Source organism: Tachysurus fulvidraco, chromosome 3, assembly GCF_022655615.1.
Source record: "Tachysurus fulvidraco isolate hzauxx_2018 chromosome 3, HZAU_PFXX_2.0, whole genome shotgun sequence".
In the NCBI taxonomy this organism is placed as follows: Eukaryota; Metazoa; Chordata; class Actinopteri; order Siluriformes; family Bagridae; genus Tachysurus; species Tachysurus fulvidraco.
The window spans coordinates 7,337,846-7,363,013 of NC_062520.1; the positions used below are offsets into that span (position 1 = coordinate 7,337,846).

Sequence of the window (25,168 nt, forward strand, 5' to 3'; positions counted from 1 at the left end):
AAAATCAAACCTGGCGAGGCCTCCGTAGTCGAGTCCTTCCTCCCCTCTGAAAATGATGTAAAGCCTTCTCCTGAGGTCATACGGCTTCAGAGCCATTATCTGCGAGAGAAAAACAAACCCGAGTAAAACAAAACCGTTAAGTGTTTATGCAAAAAAGACCATCGTGAAACTGGAAATCTGAGCATTCCTGGGTGGATGTGCGGCGCTTGTGCTAGCGCGTGGTGTACAGTGAGCATGCTGAACACACAGGGAGAGGTGGAAAACTCTTACTTGCTGGAAAGAGTCTTCGAACAATGTCTGTCTAGAGACTGTGATCTTAACATGACTGGGTAGCGCGTTGGACTGGGGAAGAGAAAGAAAAACAAAAGACTGTGACGTCAAAGGAAAAATAGGGAACATGTTCGTGCTGAACCGAAACGCGGGCGGTCAGAGTTACCTGGCACAGGTAGCGGAAGTGAGCTAGTTTCCATCGGAAGCTGCGCTCGTACGCGATCTGCGGCCCTTTGGTGCTGCGAGACAGAGGAAGAGGAGAGGAAATTCGATTTAAAAAAAAATCCCGTCGCATATCCCAACTGAGGAGGGTGGTGTCGGAGTAAATGATAATAATTGTAATAATAATAAATAAATAAACAAATAAAACAAACAAAGGAGGCTTTACACCATTGTCTCAGACCACATATAATTTAAAGATGGAGAGGAAAAAAAAAGTTTAAAGACCTGCCTTCGGTCTGGGATCTTTAACCGTGTCCCAACTACACAATAGTATCGTCTCAAACGGAACGCTGACTTTTATTTACTAACCGTCCTTATTAACTAGATCACTATACTATGACTTATTTACTACAAGTCGTGACCCAGTTGGCGACGTCAAAAGGCACTTAATGTGATGCTGCTGGCTTTAGAAAATAAGAATTTTAGAAATTAGAAATTAGTCGATACAAATCCGAGTTTAGTTTTACAAACAAAAACAGTCCAATCCATCGTGATCCCAATCGATTGCACATTAAATACTAAAGCGGATCGTAGACGTGTACTCACACTGAGGACTTGCCGGTTCTTGGGTCACTGAACGTCGTGGTGCGAGTGTTGTGATCTACGAAGTAACGCACGCCTTCTCTCGTGTAACGAATCTCCCAGCCTTCGGGCAGAGGATCCTCATTCTGCAGCCTGCACAACCAACAAAGATGATGATGATGAAGAAGAACATCCATATGTGACAGATAAATAAACCAAACCCTGCATATGGTGCAGGAGCGTAAGGGCGAAGAAACAGAGAGATGAGAAGTTACCCTTGAGTTCGAGGGTCTTCCCACTGGGTGGTCTTTGTGTTGTGATTGACGAAATACACTCGGTCGTTTGAATCCACGCGTCTCTCTGAGGGATGAACGAGGAATGGATGAAATGATGAGGCAAGAATAAGACACGATCCGTTTAAATAGGGGTCAGTGCTGAAACCCTGTCGTTGCTGAACGAATATCGTTATCGTCATGGTTATTTTTTTTAAGGGTTCAAGTGCAAAGTGCTCACAGCATAATTGTTAAATAATAATAATAATAATTACGTAGGCATTTTTATTACTACTATAATTATTTGAACAATTATGCTTTAATCACTTTGCATTTCAACCCTTTAAGATATAAACGATAATTATTATAAGATTCATTATTCATTAAAAAGCAAGATTTCAGCACTTCAGACTTAAAGCACTAATAAATCCTCTATTATATATAATATTATTATCATAAAATTTCGTGTCGGACAGAATCGAAACAAACCTTACATCTCTGCAACCTTTAGGAACACGTCAGGAAATCGTGAGTCTTGTAAACGCCAGATCGGATTTGGAGACACTTACTGGTCATGTGATAAGAAAAAGATCTTTTTTTTTTTTTTTGCTTATAAATTGTATAATTTGTCCTAAAATCATGGATTGAAACTTTAGATCTCGTGAAGCACACAGAGTCGAATGATACCATCCCCACTGTCCCATGTCGGCCATTTTGAATTGTGCGTTATTTATTGTATTTTACACGCAATCCCACGAAGTGTTATTAATCGTGATTGGTAACATGAATTAAAACTGGTTTAGATCCAAAGCTCAATAGTTATAAAAATAAATCAAGCTATAAAAAAAAAAGAGAGAGACACTCCAAAGAAATAAAAAAGCTGCAATAAAGAAGATGAAGATGTCTGTACACGCTTGATGATGAGCCTGGTACCTGAACTGTTCATCAACAAATCTGTACAATAGAACATGTACACTGACTTACCCCAACCAGGAGGTAGTGGACCCAGGGGGTCGTTTTCTGCAGACATCATTGAAGCCTGTCTCCGGAGCAGGAACAAGAGCATGGTGAGAGCAGGAGAGAGAGAGAAACTGTGAATGCTAGAAGAACTAAAGCCCTTGTTGTTTGTCTGCATTGTCCATGGCTAGAATATATACGCCCTCCCGCTTAAATAAGCTAATCACCATCATCAGAAGAAGATGAGATTAATCAGTATGTTAAAGGCCCGGTGAGTTACTGCGCATTTCAAAGGGTAAGACTTCATTGATGTGCGAGTGCAAAGAGGTGGAGTCTTACAGACTGATCTTAGTGTTTCAAAGCATGCTGATGGGTAAACAAGCTGCTGGAAGAGGTGTGTGTGTGTGTGTGTGTGTGTGTGTGTGTGTGTGGATTTCAAAATCAATTTATTTGTTGTAGCACTATATAACAACTGCCATGGTCTCAAAGCAACTTTATACAAGGGCCACTAAGCTGCCACTAATGGGCCCCTGAGTAAGGCCCTTAACACGTAATAGCTCAGCTGTATAAATAATATAAATATAATGAATGTAAACATGTACACAAGTATAGAAACAGAACAGAATTAAAATTAAATTTCTAACGAGCAAGCCTGTAAAACATGGCCACTGTACCGAGTAGAGGTATCTCTGGTTGAACTGGTGCATAGCTCCCTGTAGCTGGCTTCTCTGGGACTGCCACTGCTCGAAGTTACGCACCGACTCCATGGTCGGCCGCTGCCACGTGGTGGTCCGCGTGTTGTGGTCTACGTAGTAGATCCGGCCACGGGTATCCACTCGCCTTTCCCAGCTGCGCAACACATACAGCGTGTAGAAACAAAAGCAAGGTTTGCAAGAGGGTTTTCAAATTTAGAAACAAATTTAGAAACAAATTTAGAAACCTGCTGCCCACATTAAAGGTGTTGATGTGATGCGATCTGAAGTCGGAAATAAAACACTGACCTTCGGTAAAACGATTTAAAGCAAACAACTCTCTAATTCCGAGTAACACGGGCAGAAACAATCGGAATGTTTTCAGAGGCAGAAAATTAAGAATTTCAATAGAGACTTAAAAGTCGAGATAAAAAGTAAAAACACAGTGTTAAGTGAGTCAGAAGTGAGCTGGTGAGCCGCTCAAACGGATCCATCCTACTGGGAAATCAGAAACTACCGGTTCCCACTTGATCATGAGTGCAGCCTAAGGGCCTTGTTTGATGAACCCGGTCTGTTCTCTCCATTAGTTCAGTTTGTTTAGATGTACATGTACACAGCGATCTGGCTGCAGATCACAGTGCCTCAAAGAGACAGGCTTTACACATGATATCTAATTAGAATGGCTTTTGTAATAATATAATGATAATGGACCTTCCAACAATTCACAATGTCTCAAAAGAAACTTAATAGAAGTATAGAAACAGAATAAAGATGTAAAAGTTTCAAATTAAGTTGCTATTTATTTCTTCGGGAACAAGCCTGAGGTGACGACGGTGAGGGAAAAACTCCCTCATCCTCATTTGGGTGACACTGAACAGGAAATAATGTCAGTGTAAATTACATTTACAGCATTTGGCAGACGCTGTTATTTCATATTTATACAACTGAGCAATTGAGGGTTAAGGGCCTTGCTCAGGGGCCCAACAGTGGCATCTTAGTGGACCTGGGATCAAACTCACAACCTTCCGATTGGTAGCCCAAGACTTTAACCACTAGGCTACCACATGCCCACATAAACCATGTCCTTTATACAACAGTTTATGGAATTCCGTCTTGTATTTAGTTTTAATTTCAATCCTTTCGTCCTTTCAGGTAGCCTTTGTACGAGTTGTTCCTTATATAATCCTGACCGATTCAGTCATTCCCTTTTTTGGAGAGGATTCGTTCAGAGAGTTAAGACCCAGATTGTAGCAGAAAAGCTCAGAATCCACTTAAAATATCTAAAATGAGGCAAATGTGAAAAACCCCTTAATCATCCTGAGAGCTGGGGCGACGTCTGGGACTCACCCTGGGGGCAGTGGCTGCGGTCGTTCCCACGTCGTGGTTCTCGTATTGTGATCGACGTAGTAGGTTCGGCCGTGCGGGTCCTTCCTCTGTTCCCACCTACAGGGACGAAACATGGACAGAACCAACACTGAGGAATCTGTCATAAATGTATAAAAAAAATTTTTAACGGTTTCTAGTTTTAGTGCTTTAATGTTATTACTTCCATAACTTGTAGCACAATTGTCTAGTGTTTGTGTTGTGATGATCATGACTGTGGATTACCCTGAGGGCAAGGGGTCTGAAGTGCTGACGTTGGGTTGCTGCTGTCGAGGTTTGGCTGCGTCTGTGACTGTGCTGGTGCCTGATGCAGCGTCTGCTGCGGAGCTGGAGGATGAAGCAGCAGCAGCACCACCGGCAGCAGCTACTGCCTCACTGGGTGCAGATGATGAAGAGGGCAAAGTGGAGGCAGCATCGGTGCTGGGCTGTGTGATGGAGGATTCGACTGCAGGCTGGTGTAGAGAGGAGTTGGAGTTTAGAGAGAGAATCGAGGAAGGGTCGTTTTCTTCCTCGGTCCCACCAGCAGGGGGCGGCAACAGCTCTTCTGAAGCAGCATCCACAGAATTCTCCCCATTAACTGCAGGAAGAAGGGAGGAGAAAGATTCTAGTCAAGATTCTACAACAATTCACGAAGAAGAAAATCCTGAAAAGAAATAAATGTTCAAGGTGGAAAATCTAATCACTCCTAATGGAAGATCTAATGAAGCGTGATGGAGATTTCATCCACAGTAAAAGTGATTTTATTTACCTACAAAAGTATTGGCCTGATCTGGGATACCGATACCGATACTGCAGGCCAACAAACCATGACGCTGTTGCTCGTCCACCTTATAAAAGTTGGCGCAGGTTTTAATGCAACATTATTATTTTTTTTCCCCTCTTTCGGCTGCTTCCTGTTCAGGAGTTGCCACAGACGATCACGTGGTCCGCATATTAGATCTGGCACAGGCTTTATGCCGGATGCTCTTCCTGATGAAACCCTCCCATTTTTATTCAGGCTCGGGACCGGCACTGAGGGTAAACGCTTCAGTGGCTGGGTTAGCGTCCTGCCCGGGAATCGAACCCAGGAGCATGTGATCAACATATTTTGAGTATACAATGCATAGTTGTTTTTTTTGCAAGGTAAAATACTGCTTGCAAGTTTTTATTTATTAATTTCTTTTTCTCTTTATATTGCCCTGAACACGAACCCATTAGACACCAACATTAAAAGAACTCCAATTAATCATCTACTTAAGTGTTATATTGGCTATATTATGGAGATTCGTAGAGAAAATTCATTTCATTTCTATGTCCTTTAGACTCTGCGTCTGTCTGTGCTCGAGTAGCGAGCCGAAGCGTATCGGCTGCTTTTGTGAAAACGAATCCCCGTGTTAAGATTAAAGAATAATGACCTTTACGGAAGACCGTGGCCTCTGTCCCAGATGGCATCACAGCATGCATGACTCACCAGTCGCACTTGGCACGCTTTTGTCAGCAGGGAGCGTGGTAGACGAAGCTGTCTGGTGTGTGGGTGTGGACTCCACGTCGCCGTTGACAACAGGGGCAGTGCTGCCATCGCTGTTGCCAGAGGAGGTGGACGGGGCTTCGCTTTCCACTCCGTGTGTGCCGTTCACCGAGCTGCAGGATGCCCCACACACACACACACACACACACACACACACACACACCAGTAGTTCTTAAGCTTGAGTGGTCATGACATAGAGGGCTGCTGAATCCTGGAATCACTAAGCATTTCTTTAAGATGTTCTACAGAAGGTTCCTTTTGCATGGCAAAAACTTGTCAGTGCATCAGGAAACAGAAACCTGTTCTCTCACACAATCCTGGGGAATCACATCAGCTAATAAAACTCTTCTTAATAAGACAAAAAGCTGATAAGATATGAGTGAGACACCTGTTCTGTCGGTAGGAGAAGAGAGGCATTAATGACACACTTGATGTGACACGGAGCTGATTGTTATAAAGGACACTGGAGGAGGACGGTAGCAGACACCCTCTCACACACACACACCCCCTCACACACACACCCTGACCCTCTCACACTGTCACCCCCACCCCCTCACCCCCACACACCCCCTCTCTCACACACACACACACCCCCTCACACACACACACCCCCCACACCCCCACCCCCCCCTCTCACACACACACCCTGACCCTCTCACACTGTCACCCCCACCCTCTCACACACACACACACACCCTCTCACATACACACCCTCTCACATACACACCCTGACCCTCTCACACCCTCACCCCCACACCCACACCCCCACACACCCTTACCCCCTCACACACCCACCCCCCTCACACACACCCTCACACACACACACCCACCCCCTCACACACACCCTCATACACACACCTTCACACACCCCCTCACACCCACACACCCCCTCACACCCACATCCTGATGATGGTCTCATCCAAAGTGGAGATGTTTCAGTGGCAGGGTGGAGGTGCCTGAGGTCTGCCACTTTGGCAGGAAATGACAATGGGGTGGAACAGGAAGTTCTGCTGAGTAAACATCTGCCCTTGTTCTTCAGATTCTCACCACAGCACACAAGAGCTTTGCCACTTAAAGCACCTCAGCTTGAGAGTAAGCAAATCTGAGCAGCTCCCCTGAAGCAGCTTGAAAGCCTTGGAGGACGTGTGGAGCCCCTGACAGTACTGTATGTGTAGGATTGTGTAACGCTGACAATGTGTGCCAGAATCAGCTGGTTTGCCAGTTTCTGACTAAAGAGGAAATGAATGAATCATCATGCTGCTACGGATTCCTGATTTCAGAGGAAAAGAGGAGTTCAGCTCTGAAAAAACCCACAAGGGCGGAGGGGGAAAAGTTGCAGTGATGCATTCTCACAGGACAAGGACAAATTTAGTCACGCCAGAACGACGTACATGAGGAGACAGCGGTTTTTCTGCCTCGTACAGCAAAGCCAGCTAAATAAGGTGAAAAATGTGTGTATTAAAACTGTTTTAGAGCTTACACACTTTAATATCCTTGGCCATTATTAAAAACAATAAAACAAATAAAAATCCTGGGTTGTCTTGCTTCCCGTTTCACACTGCACATACTTTTCCCGGGATTAACCATTAATCCAGGATATCCAGATCATAATATAAAGCCAAGAGGATTTTATAGTCATAAAATAACTGGTGCCTTACACAGAAAAATGTAAACACAGAAATAAATATCACAGCTCTACATAAAGTGCTCCTCGGTCACCTCAGGCTTGCTCATTGGGATGAATACAAACATGTCGAATTATGTCTAATGTTAACCTTGAATATTTGAATTAATATACATTTTTGTGAAATAATTCAATTCAGTTTATTTGTGTCAATTCCCATAGTCACAAAGCAACTTTAGAGAAGTATAGAAACAGAATAGAGAAATAAGAATAAAAATAAAAAACAAAAAACACATACATTTAAAGTTATAAATTCATTTTAAAATATTAATTAAAAATACAATATGTATGTACTATATATATTTATCCCTATCTCTAATGAGCAAGCTGGAAGCGACGGAAGAGAAGGAAAAACTCCCTGAGAGGAACCAGACTCCGAAGTTAACCTCATCCTCATTTGGGTGACACTGGACAGGAAATAATGTGAATGTAAATAATGTCCTTTCTACAACAGTTTGTGGCTGTGCAACCGAGAGTTCCTGAGGAACTAATGGGTCAACACAAACTCTTGCCCCTTTTCCACCGAGGCAGTTTGAGTGCTGGTTCGGAGCCTAATTTAGAACCAGTTATTTCTTTTTCAACAGCCAAAGCACCGGCTCAGAACCAGGAAAAGTGGTTCTTAAGTAGCACCAAAACGTTGCTGGTCTAGGCTTAAGAACCGCTTGTGTCAGGGGCTGTGGGCGGGGCTACAGTTAGCGCATTTGATAATGTACCTTAAGTATACTAATGTTTAATAGTTTTAAACTTTTACTTTACCGCAATATGATCAATTATCAGCACACATGCTAAGGCTAGCTTTTTTCTGTGTTAATGATAAAATAACGTTATGTACTTTCTCGATAACAACCTCCGTTTATACAGATCACACGGAGATGCACGTACACGTCGGATTCGCCACGTTTGGATGCCAATGTAGGTTCACAAAGCCATGAGCATTAACAGTAAAACAACATCCGCCGTTGTTGATGTGTTTGTGTTTGCCGCTGCTGCGCTAACGTTGCTGTGTAACTTGACATGTATACAGTGACTTCAGACTCGGCTCTGTCACGGCTCTCTAACCGATGGAAAGGCAAACCGGTTCTTAGAAGGTTCACCAGTGGAACCAACTTTGAACCAGCACCAGCACTATCTCTGAACCAGCACCCGGGTCTTTTTGGTGGAAAAAAGTTCACCACAGACTCAACACTAATTCCTTCCTGTCTTCAAATGATCGCTAATAAAGACCAGATCGTACAGCCGACTGACGCAACAATAAACTTTTTGTTTTAGGTTTATGTTCTGTAATGCTGTTTTGAGACAGAAAAAAAAAAGGCTTAAGGATCTTTAGATCTGAACCATGTTGTGTAGTTGATCTATGATACCCAGCTTCCACTAATTTTTTACTACACTATACTAGTAGACTATATCTGACTAGACTATAACTGTAAAAATAAACTGGTTTCCTCTTCACCCCAACATGTTTTCCATCAGCATTTGACATTCTACCTGTGACATTGTAATACCGATCTTTTCACACTGTACACTTTGGCCAAATAATTGTATTACTGGAATAACTAAACAATTAGATTTAACCATTTAAAATAATCTGAAGTGGTATCTCTGAGCATAAGATGCCTTCCTTACCAGTCCTGAGCTCTGGCATTTTCTTCCCCGTTCTCATGAATGGCATCTCCGTTCTGCTGAACTTCTTTCGGAAGAGAGAGACACCAAATGCGGTTTATTTATGGGAATTGGAATATTGGTGATGATGAGATAGTAAGAGAAGAGCAGGTTGTACTAACTGGTTGTAGTGGCGGTGTTTCCGTTGTGTAGAGGTTCCTGGTCGACGGCGAGACCGTCCAGGATGACCGTGAGCTCTCCGGAGGTCATCACGCCATTTTTATTCTCCAGGGTCAGCTTTAGCACCTCCTTTACGTTTTCAACTACGTTCACACAGACGACAGACACATCATATCAGTGATAACGGAATAGTCGTCTTCGAGATAGCGTAAAGGTCAAAAGTTTACATCTGGGTCTATCGGGTGCAGGTGTTTGAGTTTGTAGGGGAGTGTGTGTGTGTGTGTGTTTGTGTGTGTAACTCGTACGTTTCCTGTCGTGTTGCTCCAGGGCTTGGTGCAGGTCCAGAGTGGCTTTCCCTAGCAGAGCATCTGCCTTTAAAGTGTGATGGGTCCATACTTTAAACTCCAACTGTGAGTGTGGTGTTACATTCCTACACACACACACACACAAGCAGGCACACACACACACACACACGCACGCACACAAAAAGACATCAGAATGAGAAGCTTGAATGAAAGGAGATGCAAAAGAAAAACCATTAAAAAAAAACACCTTCATTTTACGAGTATTTTACAATTTTATATTTCAGCCTCAGGCAGCAAAGAGAGCTGATAAAATAAAGTGAATACAGAAGCTGGCACAACTCAGAAGCCTGAGATTCACTGGATTCAGTGAACACAAACGGAAAAAAATAATTCCCTACATCCCTCTCTCCACCATCACCACCTCCCCACACCCAAATCACATCTTTGACGGGGGAATTAACTTTCTACAATTCCCATACCAGACACTACAGAAAGCAAATCTTGTCCTCCACCAAAACCAAGAGAGCGAGAGAGAGAGAGATGAGAGAGGGATATTTATTATTTTATTATTATTTTATTATTATTATTTATATATTTATTTATTTATAAATGTAAATCAGAAAAAGACAGTAGTGAGAGCAGCTCTGCTGTATGGGTTATAGACTGTAGCAGTGAGGTAAAGACATGAGGCAGAGATGGAGGTAGCAGAGACGAGGATGTCGAGGTTCTCTTTAGGAGTGATGAGGATGGACAGGATTAGGAACGAGCACATCAGAGGGACAGCTCAGGTTGGCTGTTTTAGGGACAAAGACAGAGAGGACAGATTGAGATGGTTTGGACATGTACAGAGGAGGGAGATGGTTATATTGGTAGAAGGATGTTGGTGATGGAGCTGCAGGTAAGAGGTCAAGAGGAAGGCCAAAGAGGAGATATATGGACGTGTTAAATGAGGACATGAAGGTAATTGGTGTGAGAGTAGAGGATGACGAGGATAGAGTTAGGTGGTTAGCTAGTTAGCAGAAATGTAATAAGACTCAGAGACCAGCCTGATGCTCTCACCTGCAGGAGCACTCAGAATTTAGTTCACTACTTCACGTGACTCTGACTGGAGCCAGTCTTGCTAATGCATTTACACACACACACACACACACACACGGCCCATGTTCGAGTTCCACGTCAGACTCCAGAGACGTGTGACTCACAGGTGAGAGGCGGAGGCAGGGAACTCGCACTGACTCTTTTTTCAGCCTGAAATCTGCTTGAACCTCATGGACTCAGAGTGCACTGCGTTAACTACCATCATGTCTGACCGAATACCTCTAAAAGCAGTCAGAAGGACAAACCCTGTCTCTCTGGCTGGCTGAGTCTCCCTCCTTCCCTCCCTCCCTCCCTGATCTCTGCAGAGGAGTGTGGCAGTTAGTATTCTGCACACAGGGGCTTTGCCTAAATGTCGGCACGCTCTCCAATTCCCTCCATCATCTCACTCTCATTCTCCACCATTAGCTCAATCAGCAGTCACACAGAGCCTGGAGTTACAGCGTCCATCAATGTCCTCTCTCTCTCTCTCTCTGTCTCTCTCTCTCTCTCTGAAACACACACACACACGCGCACACTCTCTCTCTTTTCCTCACTCTCTCACACATTCTCGCTGAAATACACATTCTTTTCCTCACTCTCACACATTCTCTTTCTCCTCACTCGCTCACAAATTTCTCTTTCACACATACATTCTCTCTCTCCAACTCGCTCACATTCTCTCTCTCTCTCTCTCACACACTCTTTTTCCTCACTCACTCACGCATTCTCTCTCTTTCACCTAACGTGCTTAAAACATTTTCTCTCTCATTCGCACACATACATTCTCTAGATCACTTACTCCTACACATTCTCTCTCTTGCTCTCACACTTTCTCTCTCTCCATCTCTCTCTTTAAATCTCCCTCTCTCATTTCCCCTCACAAATCTCTCTCTCTCACACAAAAACATTCTCTTTTTCCTCTCTCACACACATTCTCTCTCTCTCTCTCGTTAACTCTCATATAAAAACAACCGACACTAAATCCACGTAGGAAGCTTTTGGTATATTGTTATACCACCTTAAACTTTCCAGGATACTGAAAGTTTTCACAGTGCACTGCATTACAAACCCATCACACACCTGATATCTGCAAACCCATCTCCCATGATGCACCACAGCAACGTGTTGTGAGCCCGAACACCAAACACACTGCGGTGTTCTCTCCCTCCAAACAAGTGCACGGACTTTTTCAGTCCTCTGTCAAGTGACGGATTAAATATTCTACACCAAACTGAGACCTCGACACGATATAGATGACTTGCAAAATTCCTGACAGCCCCCTCCCTGGCTGACAAGTGCAGCGTCGCCGTGCCAGCAGGCCGTGCAGGATTTCATTCGCAGCGGGTGGAGGTGTGTGAATGCAGCATTTCCTCCGCCATCGATTCAATCGAGTGTGACGAACGCTATTAAAGGTTGTTCCACAGAGCTGCTGAATGAGTAAAGAAATTAAACACGATCGCACGCACTGTTATGGAGAAAAACTCCTGGGTGGAGTCTCTACATCCAACCTGTAATAAGTGGATTATTTCCTCTATTATTTCCTCTATGAATATTATCATTTAATGTTATACATTTAAATATTTTCATCCTGACGGCTTCCCGGCGGTGCGAAAAACCAGGAAAAGTGGTTCTGAACCAGGAAAAGTGGTTCTTAATTAGCACAATAACATTGCTGGTCTAGACTTAAGAATCGCTTGCGTCAGGGGCTGTGGGCGGGACTGGGGGGCGGGTTTTTACTGTGACCAACAAGACAAAAGAAAACGTTGTTAGCGCCATTTATAAATCATTTTAAATCAGGATTCGCCACGTTAGCCATGAGCATTACCAGTAAAGCAACATCCGCCATTGTTGATGTGGTGTTTGTGTTTGCCGCTGCTGCGCTAATGTTTCTGTATAACGTTGTATACGGTGATGTCAGACTCGGATCAGTGATGGCTCTCTAGCCCATGGAAAGGCAAACCGCTTCTTAGAAGGTTCGCCAGTGGAACCAACATTCGAACCAGCACCAGCACTAGCTCTGAACCAGCACCTGGTTCTTCCTGGTGGAAAGGTGGCATGGGTGGAGTGAGAAATTCATATGAACCATTAACCTCCACCGTGGAGTGTAAGGCTACAAAACAGACATCGATAATACTTATATAATATATAATACTTATATATACACATATTATATTTCGATCTCTGGCCAAAAGACTTAACTATAAATGGTATGTTAAAATGATAACATGTAGCCAAACTGCTCTTGTTCAGAAAGAAAGTCAGCTTTTAGGCGACTATTTTCACTACAGCATTAGGACGACCGACCAAACGAACGTGGTTCCGTCAGGTCTCTTTCTCCTGACGTGTCCCTGGACATCCAGTGACGAGTGACATTATTTACAATCCAGTGTCACCCAGATGAGGATGGGTTCCCTTCGGTGTCTGGTTCATCTCAAGGTTTCTTCCTCATATCTCAGGGAGTTTTACATTGCCCATGTCGCCTCAGACATGCACATTAGGGACAGATGTTACAGAAGTTTTTATTGTTTCAAACTTCTGTAAAGCTGCTTTGAGACGAGGTCAACTGTTAAAAAGCGTAAACAATTAAACTGAACTAAATTTCTGCTCATCATGAATGAAATTGATATGAAAGTTGTAAATGAATGGACTTAAGCTGCTCTTCCTTGCTAATGGATGATATGATTTTGGAGGGAAAAAAAAAAAAACAAAAAAAAAAAAAAAAAAAAATAAGGAACGAGTCTTACAGGGTGAGGCGATCGTCCCACTTGGGACTGGAGGGATTGTGAGACTTGGTCGTCTTCCTGCTCTCTCCTTCCGCCGTCACCTCCACGTAAATGGCTGCTGCACCGAACCAGTTCTTCTTCCGCTTGAGTTTGGCACATGAAACTGAAAAGAAAAAAATACAATTAAAAAATGTACAATTGTACGTTTCAAAATGACACTTTATCGAAATAAAAGAAGTGAAATGTTGAGTTTTCTTTTGAATGCACTATATGTCCAAAAGTATGTGCACACCTGACCATCACATACTAAGAAACATCATTACATACAGTATTTATTCCTTCTTGCTGTTACTCATTTGGGAAAAGCTTTCCTACTAGATGTTGGAGTGTGCTCGTGGGGATTTGTGTTCGTTTAGCTACAAGAGCGTTAGTGAGATCAGACTGATGTTGGGATGGTGAGGAGGTCTGGGGTTCAGTCTGTGTTCCAGTTTATCCCAAAGGTGTTCAGTGGGGTTAAGTCAGAGTCAGGGCTCCGTGCAGGACACTCAAGATCTTCCATTCTAACCTTGACCGTGTCTTCACAGAGCTTGCTTTGCGAACAAACGAATTAAGACACACAATCCAAGCTCTTCATTTAGGGCAAAAGTATAGGCGCCCTGTAGAAGACGTAAATCTTAAAGGTGGGGTGCACGATGTTTGAAAGCCAATGTTGACTTTTAAAATCAAATAAACAAAACATACCCCTAACCCACATGAGTGTCACCCCTGTTTTGATAGCTCCGCCCACACATATATACGTTACCCAGGCAACTATTATGGCGGAACCTGCTGGGGCAGCTGTCCGAGGAGATATTTTTATCAATAAATGAACTTAATGAGTAACGCTATGGTAATACAAATGTGTTTTTGTAGTACTGTGTGTTGTACCGTGAAAGGTTTAGCTCTGTTTCACACGGAAGACGTTCAGTTCTCTCCAGCGCTATTCAATCGCTTTTGGCTAACGTCAGACATGCGCACTGAACACCACGCCCCTTTCTGCTCATCGGCCCGACTCTGTCTTCTGAAGCATTTCTTAAACATCGTGCACCCCACCTTTAAAGTGTGCTTACAGTTACAGGAATCGGCAGACGCCGTTATACAAAGGGACATTTTATACAACTGAGTAATTGAGGGTTAAGGGCCTTGCTCAGGGGCCCAGCAGTGGCAGCTTGGTAGACCTGGGATTTGAACTCACAACCTTCTGATTGGTTGTCCACCACCTTAACCACTAAACTACCACATCCACATTAGATTAACGTAGCGGCGGATGTTTTCAGTCTTTCGCCGTTTAGTCTTCCATTTGTAAAAAATTTGGGATTTAACTCATTAACATACGTATAAGATTGGGAAGAAAAGAAGCACTAGCAAAATTACGGTAAACCTGGTGGAATTTCTTTGTTCAATTTAGTCTCAATTTTTTCTCCGCAGTGAGGTCCGGTATGCGTTGATGCACTGGAAATATTTCCCTTGTTAACTCTAGTGCATATTTCTTGCAAGACTCCTTCTGTTGTTACGGTCACATGTACAGATCCCTCGTTCTTACCGATGGCATGGAGCTGAGATGTCCTTCCGTGGTTATTGCGACAGTCTGCTCTGGATGGGGCCGTGGCCATGTCATACACAGACGTGGAAGCCTAAAATTTCAAAACATTAATTATGCATGGGAAAGAAAGATGGACGGAGGGAGGGAGGGAGGGAGGAAGTAACAGACAGATAAAGGAAGAGGAAAGGCGCACACACACACACACACCATCATCTGTAGTGCTGCACTACAATCAGAGAAAAATAGCTGCAATTAAAGAAGCTTTACTGCTGCACTTTAGAGAGTTTAAAAAACCAACATTACATCAGAGAGACAAAGATGGAGGGAGCGAGTCAGAGTCAAAGGATGAGACGGAGACAAAGAGAAACAAATGTAAAGCATCATGGAGGCTCAACACAGACAGTATATGGCTTTCATGAAGATAAGGCACAAACTGTTTATCATGTAGACGTGATTAAAAAGGTTCCAAGTAACTTTGTCAATGTCAAATCAAGTAAAACTACATTACTAGCAGGTCTGAGAGAAGATGACAGAGGTCAGAAGATTGCAAGAAGGTCAAACGAGATCATATTACTCATTACATCCACACCCTGCATTCACATTAGCAAGTAACGACTGAAAAAAACAACTGACCGAAAAAGGCAAATTATTTATTTAATTAATTAAAACACTACAAGACTGGCTGATAAATCAGTAATGAGTCCCATCATAATAAGTAATGAGGCCGAGTCATGGTAGAACATCATGTTTTACTCTTCTTAATCCATGGCAATGAATAACAGAGTGACGTGCAACGAATATCACAGCATCCATTCTAGTTTACCAACATTTAGGTGGTTGTTAGAGTGCTGAAAAACAACTGGTCACCACACTGGATACTGGTTGCCATGCTGGTGCGTAGTGGTTGCTATGCTAAACCAGCTGGTAGCTAGTGTTGCTAGGTGGTTGCTAGGGTGTTGCTATATGGTTAAGGTATTTAAGGTGGTTGCTATGCTAAATCAGCTGACTGAAAGGGTGTTCGTGGTTACTACAATGCCCCAGCTGGTTGCTGCGTTACCCCAGCTGGTAGCTAATGTGTTGCTAGGGTGTTGCTATGGCATTCCAGCTGGTTGCTAGGGTGTTGCTATGCCAAATCAGCTGGCTGACAGGGTGAGAGTGGTTACTACACTACCCCAGTTGGTTGCTTTGCTGTTCCATGGTGGTTGCTGTGCTACCCCGGCTGGTAGCTAGGATGATGCTAGATGGTTGCTATGGCATTCCAGGTGGTTGCTAGAGTGTTGCTATAAGGTTAAGGTATTTGCCCCAGTTGGTTGCTGTGCTACCCCGGCTGGTAGCTAGGATGATGCTAGATGGTTGCTATGGCATTCTAGGTGGTTGCTAGAGTGTTGCTATATGGTTAAGGTATTTGCCCCAGTTGGTTGCTGTGCTATCCCAGCTGGTAGCTAGGATGATGCTAGATGGTTGCCATGGCATTCTATGTGTTTGCTATGCCAAACCTGCTGGCTGACGGGGTAATAGTGGTTAAAACACTACCCCAGCTGGTTGCCATGCTGTTGCTTGCTATGCTAACCCAACTGGATGCTAGGTTGTTGCTATGATATTTAAACAAAGGTGTTAGATTATTGCCGGAGTCCCTTGTGTAACCGCATAATGAAGGTTCATGTCTGTAGCTCCTACAGTTTGGCCTGCAAGGACTTTAGACTAAAAACAAAAGCCCCCAGTAGTTTCTCTGTGGGTCAATGCCCCAATTCGGAACATTGCTACGTCAATACTGTAATTCTACTTAACACCCGGTTTCAATACGGGATCAATGTCTTTGCTGAATTTCATGTTTCTATGTCGAAAATTCAACCAGTAAATTAAAGTAAAATATGTATTGGGAAGATTTACGAAGACCTCTGAATCTTCAATTCACAAAACACAATTAGACACGGAATCACTAAAATTGTTACATGCATAATTTGTGGCACAAAAACGTCTGTAACGTCTGTACTGCTTGTTAAGGTGAGCAGGCTTGCGTCATGGCACACACAATGTTTTTAAACATATCCTGGCTGAGGTTCTCTTGGGTTACTTACAGTAGGTGTGTGTAAAGCCCTCCGGATCCTCAGCCCACACCGTGGCCCATGGTTACCACTACAGCGAGACAGGAAAACACGTCATTAGCAACAATCGTATGAAAAATAAACAGCAGGCTGCAACAGAGCACAACGTGAATGTAATGTCCAACACGGAAAAAAACACGCAGCTTCATTAGCACGCTCAGTGTGATTAGGAGAGGCTGCGTAGGAGGAGGACGAGGAGGAGAGCCTGGAGACCAGGATGGAGAAAGATGCTCAAAAATATGAGAAGACTAAGCAGCTTAAGAGGAACCCAATTAGGCCAGAGAGAGTGAACACTGATAGCGGAGGAGATGAGAGAGAGCTCAGGGGATAAGCAATGCCAGCAGTGTTACTCCTCTACTGCTAGGGGTGGGAGGAAGAGAAGGATAGATAAATAAAAAAAATAAAAAACAAATAAACAGTGGCTCCAAAAATTATTTACACACTTAAAGCCAGACTTATAAATGTCAGTGCATTAAAAAAAACATCATGTTATACCAAGAGGCATTTATTTAAAAGAAAATACGACAACCAGCAATCATTTAAATCACAACATAAATTAATTTAAACAATAAGTAAATGAGATTGCTGAGAAAATACATTTAAAAAGATGGTTGTAAAAGAGAGAGACAGCCAGACAGAGAGCAAGAGAGAGAGAGAGAGAGAGAGAGAGAGAGAGAGAGAGAGAGAGAGAGAGAGAGAGTCAGACAGAGACAGAGAGAAAGAGACATACACAGTCAGACAGACAGAGAGAGAGAGAGACAGACACAGACAGAGAGTGAGACAGTCAGACAGAGAGAGACTGACAAAAAGAGACAGACAGTCAGTCGTCAGAGCGAGAGAGAGACAGAGAGTCACAGAGGGAGAGAGAGAGAGAGAGAGACGGTCAGAGAGAGCGAGACAGCCAGAGAGACAGTCCGAGCGAGAGAGACAGCCAGAGATAGGGATATAGTGAGAAAAATAGAAAGAGACAGTCAGTCAGAGAGAGAGAGAGAGAGAGAGAGAGAGAGAGAGCAAGAGAGAGAGAGAGATGGACAGTCAGTCAGAAAGAGAGAGACAGAGAGTCAGAGAGAGAGAGAGAGATAGTCAGTAAAAGAGAGAGAGACAGTCACAGTCAGTCAGTCAGCAATTTCTATCCCTGTGCTCATGAGGACTCACATCTAACTTTAGAGGTGATAACACTTGCTAGCAGATCTTACTTCTCTCGCACTTCCACAATGTTATCTGTAGTAATAACCTGTTGAAATGTGACATCAGTCATTAACAAATAAAACCGGGTTTGTATTTGAGATGAAGCTCAGTGACAACACTCCCATTGACACAGAAAGCTTTAAAGACAAACAGAGCCCGGTGTGCTAAACATTTCTGTGCATAAAACTGCTCCACATCACAGTTTGTCTCACGAACCACATGGACGGACGTGCAGACGTACAGAAAATACGAGGGATGATAAGCTTTTACCCAGTTTTCAAAAAACTGAGTTATACGAGAGCGTACACCTTTGGACCTTTTACACCTCGGGAAACAATTCGGTCAAAGAACCATGTGTAAGGAACGAGGAACCTCTTTAGATGAACACATTTTTGAATTAAATATTTCAACTTAACACCAAAACAGCAATGACAGAAGTGGTGAAGAAGTTGAAGGTATTTTAGGAAAGTCCTTCATGGTTTAAGGCCAGTCTGGACTCAGGTGGTCACCAGGATGAAGAACAATTCTCGGTGCCGGTCCCATCCTGGATTAAAAGGAAGGGCTGCGTCAGGAAGGTAAAAGAAACCCTGTGCCAAACATTCGGGCCACGTGATCCATTGTGGTGACCCCGAACAGGGAGCAGCCAAAAAAGACAACCACCACCATGCTGAAGTGCGCCAGAAGACAAAGAACTAGCAGCTAAAGTTCTTTGTCTGACTTTATGGTCAAGTGGCCATAAAGTTCAGTGCTGTTCATGAAGGAAAAAAGGGGAGGCTGTTCATCGGAAGAGCTCCATCCCAACTGTGAAGCATGGTGGTGGGTTCAGACGTACATCATTATTTCAGTGAGAAAAGTTTGTGGTGTTGAGAGTAGAGTTGCACAGAAGCTTCCTGTATCCTTAGGGAAGTTCTTGTGGTGGAAGCACACCTAAGGTTCTAACTTTCTGAAAAAATGTCCAGATAGTCTTCCTCCAGAGGATATATGGAAAGTTCCTGACGAGTCAATTAGGATAGAAATGTTTTCTATCCGTCTTCATGACTTCTTAAAGGTCTTGTGGTAAAGGGCAGTGTTCGGAGGATCAGGGCTCAAGCCCCAGCACTGCCAAGCCGCCACTGTTGGGCCCCTGAGCAAGGCCCTTACACCTTCTCCAGGGGTGCTGTATAATAGCTGCCCCTGAGCACCAACCCCTGCCTTCTCAGCTGGGATACGTGAAGAAAAGAAGTCTACTGTGCTGTAATGTACATATGGCTATAATAAAGGCTTCCATGCTCTTTCATTCATTCATTCATTCATTCATTCATTGAGTTACTGATACAGTTCCTGGGTTTCTGACCTCTCTGCTGGATGAGAACCTGAATGTATTGAGTTCAGTGTTGGGAAAGTGTTTTGCTGTAAAGCAGGACTGATGCACTTTAGAACATCGGTGGTATAACAAGGAAGAAGGTTTAAATGGAAATACGGAAGCAACAATCTGCACAAAATTAAATCCTGGATACTTCCATCAGGATAGCGATCCTAAGCAAAGCTCCAAATGGGGACAAAGTAGCTTAAAGAGGACACTGGGGTAAAGATAAAGATAACACTGAAGTACTGGGGTAGCAGATAAAGCCCTGAGCTGGATCTCATTGTTTACTAAAAGAAAAAAGAAACCTTTGAGCAACTGACAAATTTACACTGGTTCTGTCAGGAGGAAAGAGCAAATAATTCCAGTGAAGTATTGTGAAAAGTTTTTGACGCATTTGATTCGAACGCCAGTTTAATTCGTTTCAGTTTATTTGTATAGCACTTTTAACAATCATCTCAAAGCAGCTTTGCGGAAGCATAAAAACAGAATTAATATTGTAAAGTTGAAAATGAAGTTATATAATTTATCCATAATGAACAAGCCTGAGGTGACGTTGACCCTGATGCCCCTTTTCCACTGAGGCAGTTTGAATGCTGGTTCGGAGCCTAATTTAGAACCAGTTCTTTCTTTTTCGACAGCCAAAGCACCGGCTCTGAACCAGGAAAAGTGGTTCTTAAGTAGCACCAAAACGTTGCTGGTCTAGACTTAAGAACCGCTTGCGTTAAGAGTTGTGGGCGGGGCTACTGTTAGCGCCTTTGATAATGTACCTTATGTATACTAATGTTTAATACACTTTCACTTTACCAATAGCAATATTATCAATTATCAGCACACATGATAGTAGGAAGTTACATACTAAAGGCTAACTTTTTTCTGTGTTAATGATAAAATAATGTTATGTACTTTCTCGATTACAACCTCTCAGGCCGGCCACGACTGAGGTGCCCTTGAGCAAGGCACCGAACCCCCACATTGGATTCGCCGTGTTTGGATCCCAAATGTAGGTTCACAAAGCCATGAGCATTAACAGTAACGCAACATCCGCTATTGTTGTTGTGTTTGCCGCTGCTGCGCTATGGCTGGGAAACGTGACACGTATACAGTGACATCAAACTCGGATCAGTGATGGCTCTCTAGGTGATGGAAAGACAAAGCGGTTCTCAGAAGGTTCACCAGTGGAACCAACTTCGAACCAGCACCTGGTACTTTCTGGTGGAAGAGGGGTAAATAGTGATCGGAGGAAGAATCCTTGAGAGGAACCAGACTCAGAAGTGAACCTCATCCTCATTTAGGTGACACTGGACAGGAAATGATGTCAATATAAATCATGACCCAGGATTTGAACTCATGAACTTCCATTCAGCAAACCATCATCTACACCATCATCTACAGGGCTTTTTAATTAGTGTGTCATGGAGCCAGTTCATGAACAGCATCCCAAATGAGGGGTCGAAGAGGTCTGGCTTGCAATATGAGTGATGGGAGCCCATATGTTGTATTTCTGTTTGTTTTGTATTTATTTAAACTACAAGTCATCTCAATAATTAGCAAACATTTAGGCTGCCTACTAGGCTTAGTGGGTAGCACGTTCGCCTCACACCTCCAGGGTCGGGGTTCGATTCCCGCCTCCGCCTTGTGTGTGCGGAGTTTGCATGTTCTCCCCGTGCCTCGGGGGTTTCCTCCGGGTACTCCGGTTTCCTCCCCCGGTCCAAAGACATGCATGGTAGGTTGATTAGCATCTCTGGAAAAATTGTCCGTAGTGTGTGAATGCGTGAGTGAATGAGAGTGTGTGTGTGCCCTGCGATGGGTTGGCACTCCGTCCAGGGTGTATCCTGCCTTGATGCCCGATGACGCCTGAGATAGGCACAGGCTCCCCGTGACCCAAGGTAGTTCGGATAAAAGCGGTAGAAAATGAGTGAGTGAGTATAAATCACAAAAATAGTGATTACTCGCTTTAATAACATTCGTGTGTGAGCATGATGATTCGCTTGTGTAAACAGAGCTACGGTAGTAGAATAAGGTCAATGCTGTTTCTCCAGATTTCCCGTTTTTTTTTTTTGTTTTTGTGAAAAAAACGAACAGAAGAAATGATACTAAGAAAAACTTCTCCTGTCGTCCTCCTGTCAGTCTTCACGTGTCACACCGAATGTCACGTGACTCCAGCTCTGTGCTGCGAGCATCGCTTTATAACCGTACGGCCCGTCGTCCGTCTGAACTAAATGTATTCTAGGGAGGTCTTTTCCACGCTAGGCTACACGAAGGGCCGGGAACAAATCGCATCAACAGCCAGGATCTACACCACTGTGTAAATAAATAAACTCCCCTCTTCGCTACTGAACCTACCTACCTGAATTTATTCCTTAAGACTGGAAGACTGGAAACATGAAGACATAAAATGTGTTGGATTAGCCCAGATTAGCCCAAGTGTATGTAAGCATATCTCCTCAACTGTACCACAGGGTTAATCTCGATTCCCACTTCACACACGGTGACTTTTCACACCACAAGTTAGGGATGCTGAAGCGATTTTGGCCAGATTTCACTGAAACATGTCAACAATTTCTTTTTAACAGCATCATAGTAATCCAGTGCTCAGAACCCTACATCGAGAAAACCTGTGAATTTCCATAATTTCAGTTCTGTTGAGTTAAACAATGACTGGAATTTTTCCCCCTGTTTTTTAAAAAGTTGGAGGAGGAAAAATAAAACTAAATAAATAAGTAGATCTACAGGACTGAGAATTTTCTGATAAAATTGTAAACTTTCTGGAAAGCCATGGACCAGGAGTCATAACCGTAAAATCTCTGTTGTTTGTTATCCTGTACATAACCAAATCATCATAACTGGTTTTAACAGACAAAGTAGTCAAAGGAACAGAAGGAACAAGCTAACTGTTTACCGAATATTATCAGGACCTGAGGCGGAATATCCTGACGCGTCAGTTAATCATCACGCTGAACAAAACTCATATCATGTCAGAAAGAAAGAATGCATGTGTGTCATATGCTCCCAGTGCACAGAAAAGACAATACAAATTAGATGAGGAATAAATAAGTAAATAAACCAAAAAAAAGTTGTACGTACAGTTGTGCTATAGATGATTATAAGATATTGATTTAGATTTTGAGATGCAGGGATACCAAAATATGTTGTTAAACCTGGTCTGAAGTTTGTTGTTCCTACTTTTCTAAGCGATCCGAGTTCCGGTTCTCAGGGTACCGGGTCGCAAAGTGCCCTTTTATGCCATGGACGCCCGTTATAAATTTTAGAGGTTTATAACTCAGCAAGCGTTCGAGCCATCTACACCAAACAGCTTCTTTATGGTGATACTCTGGACAAAGGCTTAAATTGGTGTACTGACTGGCCTTTCGGTTTTCCAAAAAAACTTTCCACAACATTGACATGTGACGTATCAAAACACTCAGAACAATGAGGAGAACTAGGTCATGGGTATCCGGGTGATGTAAAATGATCACCTCCAAAAGTATTGGCGCCCTAGAATACCGGCCTTTGGGAATACTTGCTCCGACAAGCCAACATCAAAGTTTGTCACGATGAACTTTACAAATCCAGTTGCAGACTGTTATTGTGTAATGGGGGAATATTTCACTGTTCCTGAGGTGGATTGCCTGTGATAAAAAAATATAAAGAAAGAAAGAAAGAAAAGACAAAATGAGCAAAACATTTCTAATCATTACAGTTTACACTGGAATTGTGTAATTAAATTAACTGTTATTTTTGCAATCTTTCCAAGTATCTTCCCGGTCCAGTGAAATGAGCCGTTACGATTAATCCCGAAACACCTCACTAGCCATCATTAATAAAGGTTTAATGTGGATCCTAAAACGTTTGAGCTACAAGCTAAACATCTTGTATACACAGCTTTCGTCTTCTGCTGTGAAACACGCATGGTTTGAGGTGCCCCTGTGTTCGGTCACCCTCCAGTCAACGCTGCTCTGTATGTACTCTGCAGAGGGCAATAAAAAGCTCCAAAGACCATTAATTTACTGCTCATTGCATGTGAGGACGGTGAAGAGGACGGAATACAGAACTCAAGAACCGGTGGAGCGCAACGTGACGCTGCGGCAGGATCCGCAAAGCTGTAAGTGTGTTAAGGAAGCCGCCTTGGAATATGATAACGATACAAATTCCCTTAAAAGGGCGATTCTAACAAAAATTCTGTGTATTCAGGTGTGAAATAACGGATGATGGAAATAATGATGATGCGTGATCCATGATGCGATTCAGTTTAAGTTCCTTTCTCTGCATTCAATCACTGCATTTTTATTCAAATGCTGTATTGTTCTTTTAGACAGCTCAGGAAGATCAAAAAATGCTTCGATGTATAAAAACGAGATGTTAAACGTAAAGTGGATCGGGCCATCTGTCGAACGCCGTAAACGATTAACAGAGAACATCTAGGAATCCGCAGACCCTCGTGTTGTTTTAGCAGCTGAGTACGATGTGATGCCATAGGGAAGGTCCTCCATGCTCAGATATTTGAAACTATATCGTGTAGGGATTACGTTCGTGACCGAACGTATTAGAGATGTTCTAACATCTGCATGTTATAAATGTAATAAATGTAAACATCTCTGACACAGTGCAGAAATATCATAGAGACAAATGATATCATTTCTGCCTCTATGGCACTTCAGCTCTGTTTCAGAGTTGTTAGTGTATCTCTATCACTATTATATCAGACTTGCACATTTTATGAACAGCAGATGTCAATCCCTCTCCACTGCTTCTCTCTTTCTATCCATCCCGAGGAATCCAGAAATTGTACCAGCTCAAATCGTCTTCCGTGCGATGAAGATTTTGGACCTCCACTGAAATGAGGCCGACTCTGAGAATCCTGAGGCATCTAGAGATCTACCAGCTCCAGTCAGACTCTGTGATACTAAAAGAGGAGATGTGAACTCCATGTGATCTTTGGAGTCTGGTTCCTCTCAAAGTTTCTTCCTTTACCGTCTAAGGGAGTTTTTTTCTTGCCACTGCTGCCTGAGTCACCTCAGACTTTGTCATACAACATTGGCGATAAATACATACACATTGTGAACTAAATATATCTAATTAGGGCTGGGCGATATGGCTGAAAACTGTATCACGATATCAGTGGTTCATAATCGGTCGATATCGCTAATTATTGATATTTTTTATGACCCATTTAAAATAAGGTCCAGGAGAAAAATATTACATTTAAAGATATTTATTTTTATTTTAAACTTAACCTTCCTCTGATCATAATCTCCTCAGTTATTAAGACAGAAAATGTCAACAACCAGAAAAACTCAAATAATTAAAATGTAAACAATAAGTCTAAAGACACAATGAACACCAGGGTTTCCCGCAGCGCTTTTCAGTGAAGGCGGCCTGCCTAAGCTTGAAAGCGCTACCTCCTTAACTAGGTCTTCCAAAAAAAATAAAAAATTCCGCTGCACAAAAGGCCGTCAAGTGCATCTTGGAGAATAGCGCAGACGCGCTTCACACCGCGAGCGCGCGTCACACGGCCAAAATGAGAGAAAGACGTGGTCCGTCACTGTCTAGAGGAT

General features: G+C 43.1%; 1 protein-coding gene across 6 annotated transcripts in view; it reads right to left on the reverse strand.

The window, feature by feature from the left end:
- The window catches only part of LOC113644388 (NEDD4-like E3 ubiquitin-protein ligase WWP1), a 40,420-nt gene that overhangs the window by 6,844 nt on the left and 8,408 nt on the right, over positions 1–25,168 (reverse strand). Inside the window, exons 2-18 of one of the 6 annotated variants that reach the window (XM_047811091.1) lie at positions 23,090–23,242; positions 17,054–17,111; positions 14,976–15,066; positions 13,415–13,556; positions 9,594–9,718; positions 9,291–9,431; positions 9,133–9,196; positions 5,769–5,938; positions 4,544–4,895; positions 4,283–4,378; positions 2,918–3,092; positions 2,271–2,325; positions 1,290–1,374; positions 1,039–1,167; positions 437–509; positions 271–342; positions 11–99 (exon numbers count right to left, since the gene is read on the reverse strand). In XM_047811091.1, the coding sequence (XP_047667047.1) occupies positions 11–99; positions 271–342; positions 437–509; positions 1,039–1,167; positions 1,290–1,374; positions 2,271–2,325; positions 2,918–3,092; positions 4,283–4,378; positions 4,544–4,895; positions 5,769–5,938; positions 9,133–9,196; positions 9,291–9,431; positions 9,594–9,718; positions 13,415–13,556; positions 14,976–15,045 (1,838 nt within the window). In that variant the 5' untranslated portion in view covers positions 15,046–15,066; positions 17,054–17,111; positions 23,090–23,242. Of the gene's footprint in view, positions 1–10; positions 100–270; positions 343–436; positions 510–1,038; positions 1,168–1,289; positions 1,375–2,270; positions 2,326–2,917; positions 3,093–4,282; positions 4,379–4,543; positions 4,896–5,768; positions 5,939–9,132; positions 9,197–9,290; positions 9,432–9,593; positions 9,719–13,414; positions 13,557–14,975; positions 15,067–17,053; positions 17,112–23,089; positions 23,243–25,168 lie in introns of those variants that run through there. The other 5 variants (XM_027149183.2, XM_027149181.2, XM_027149182.2 and 2 more) reach the window with 5 other exon arrangements.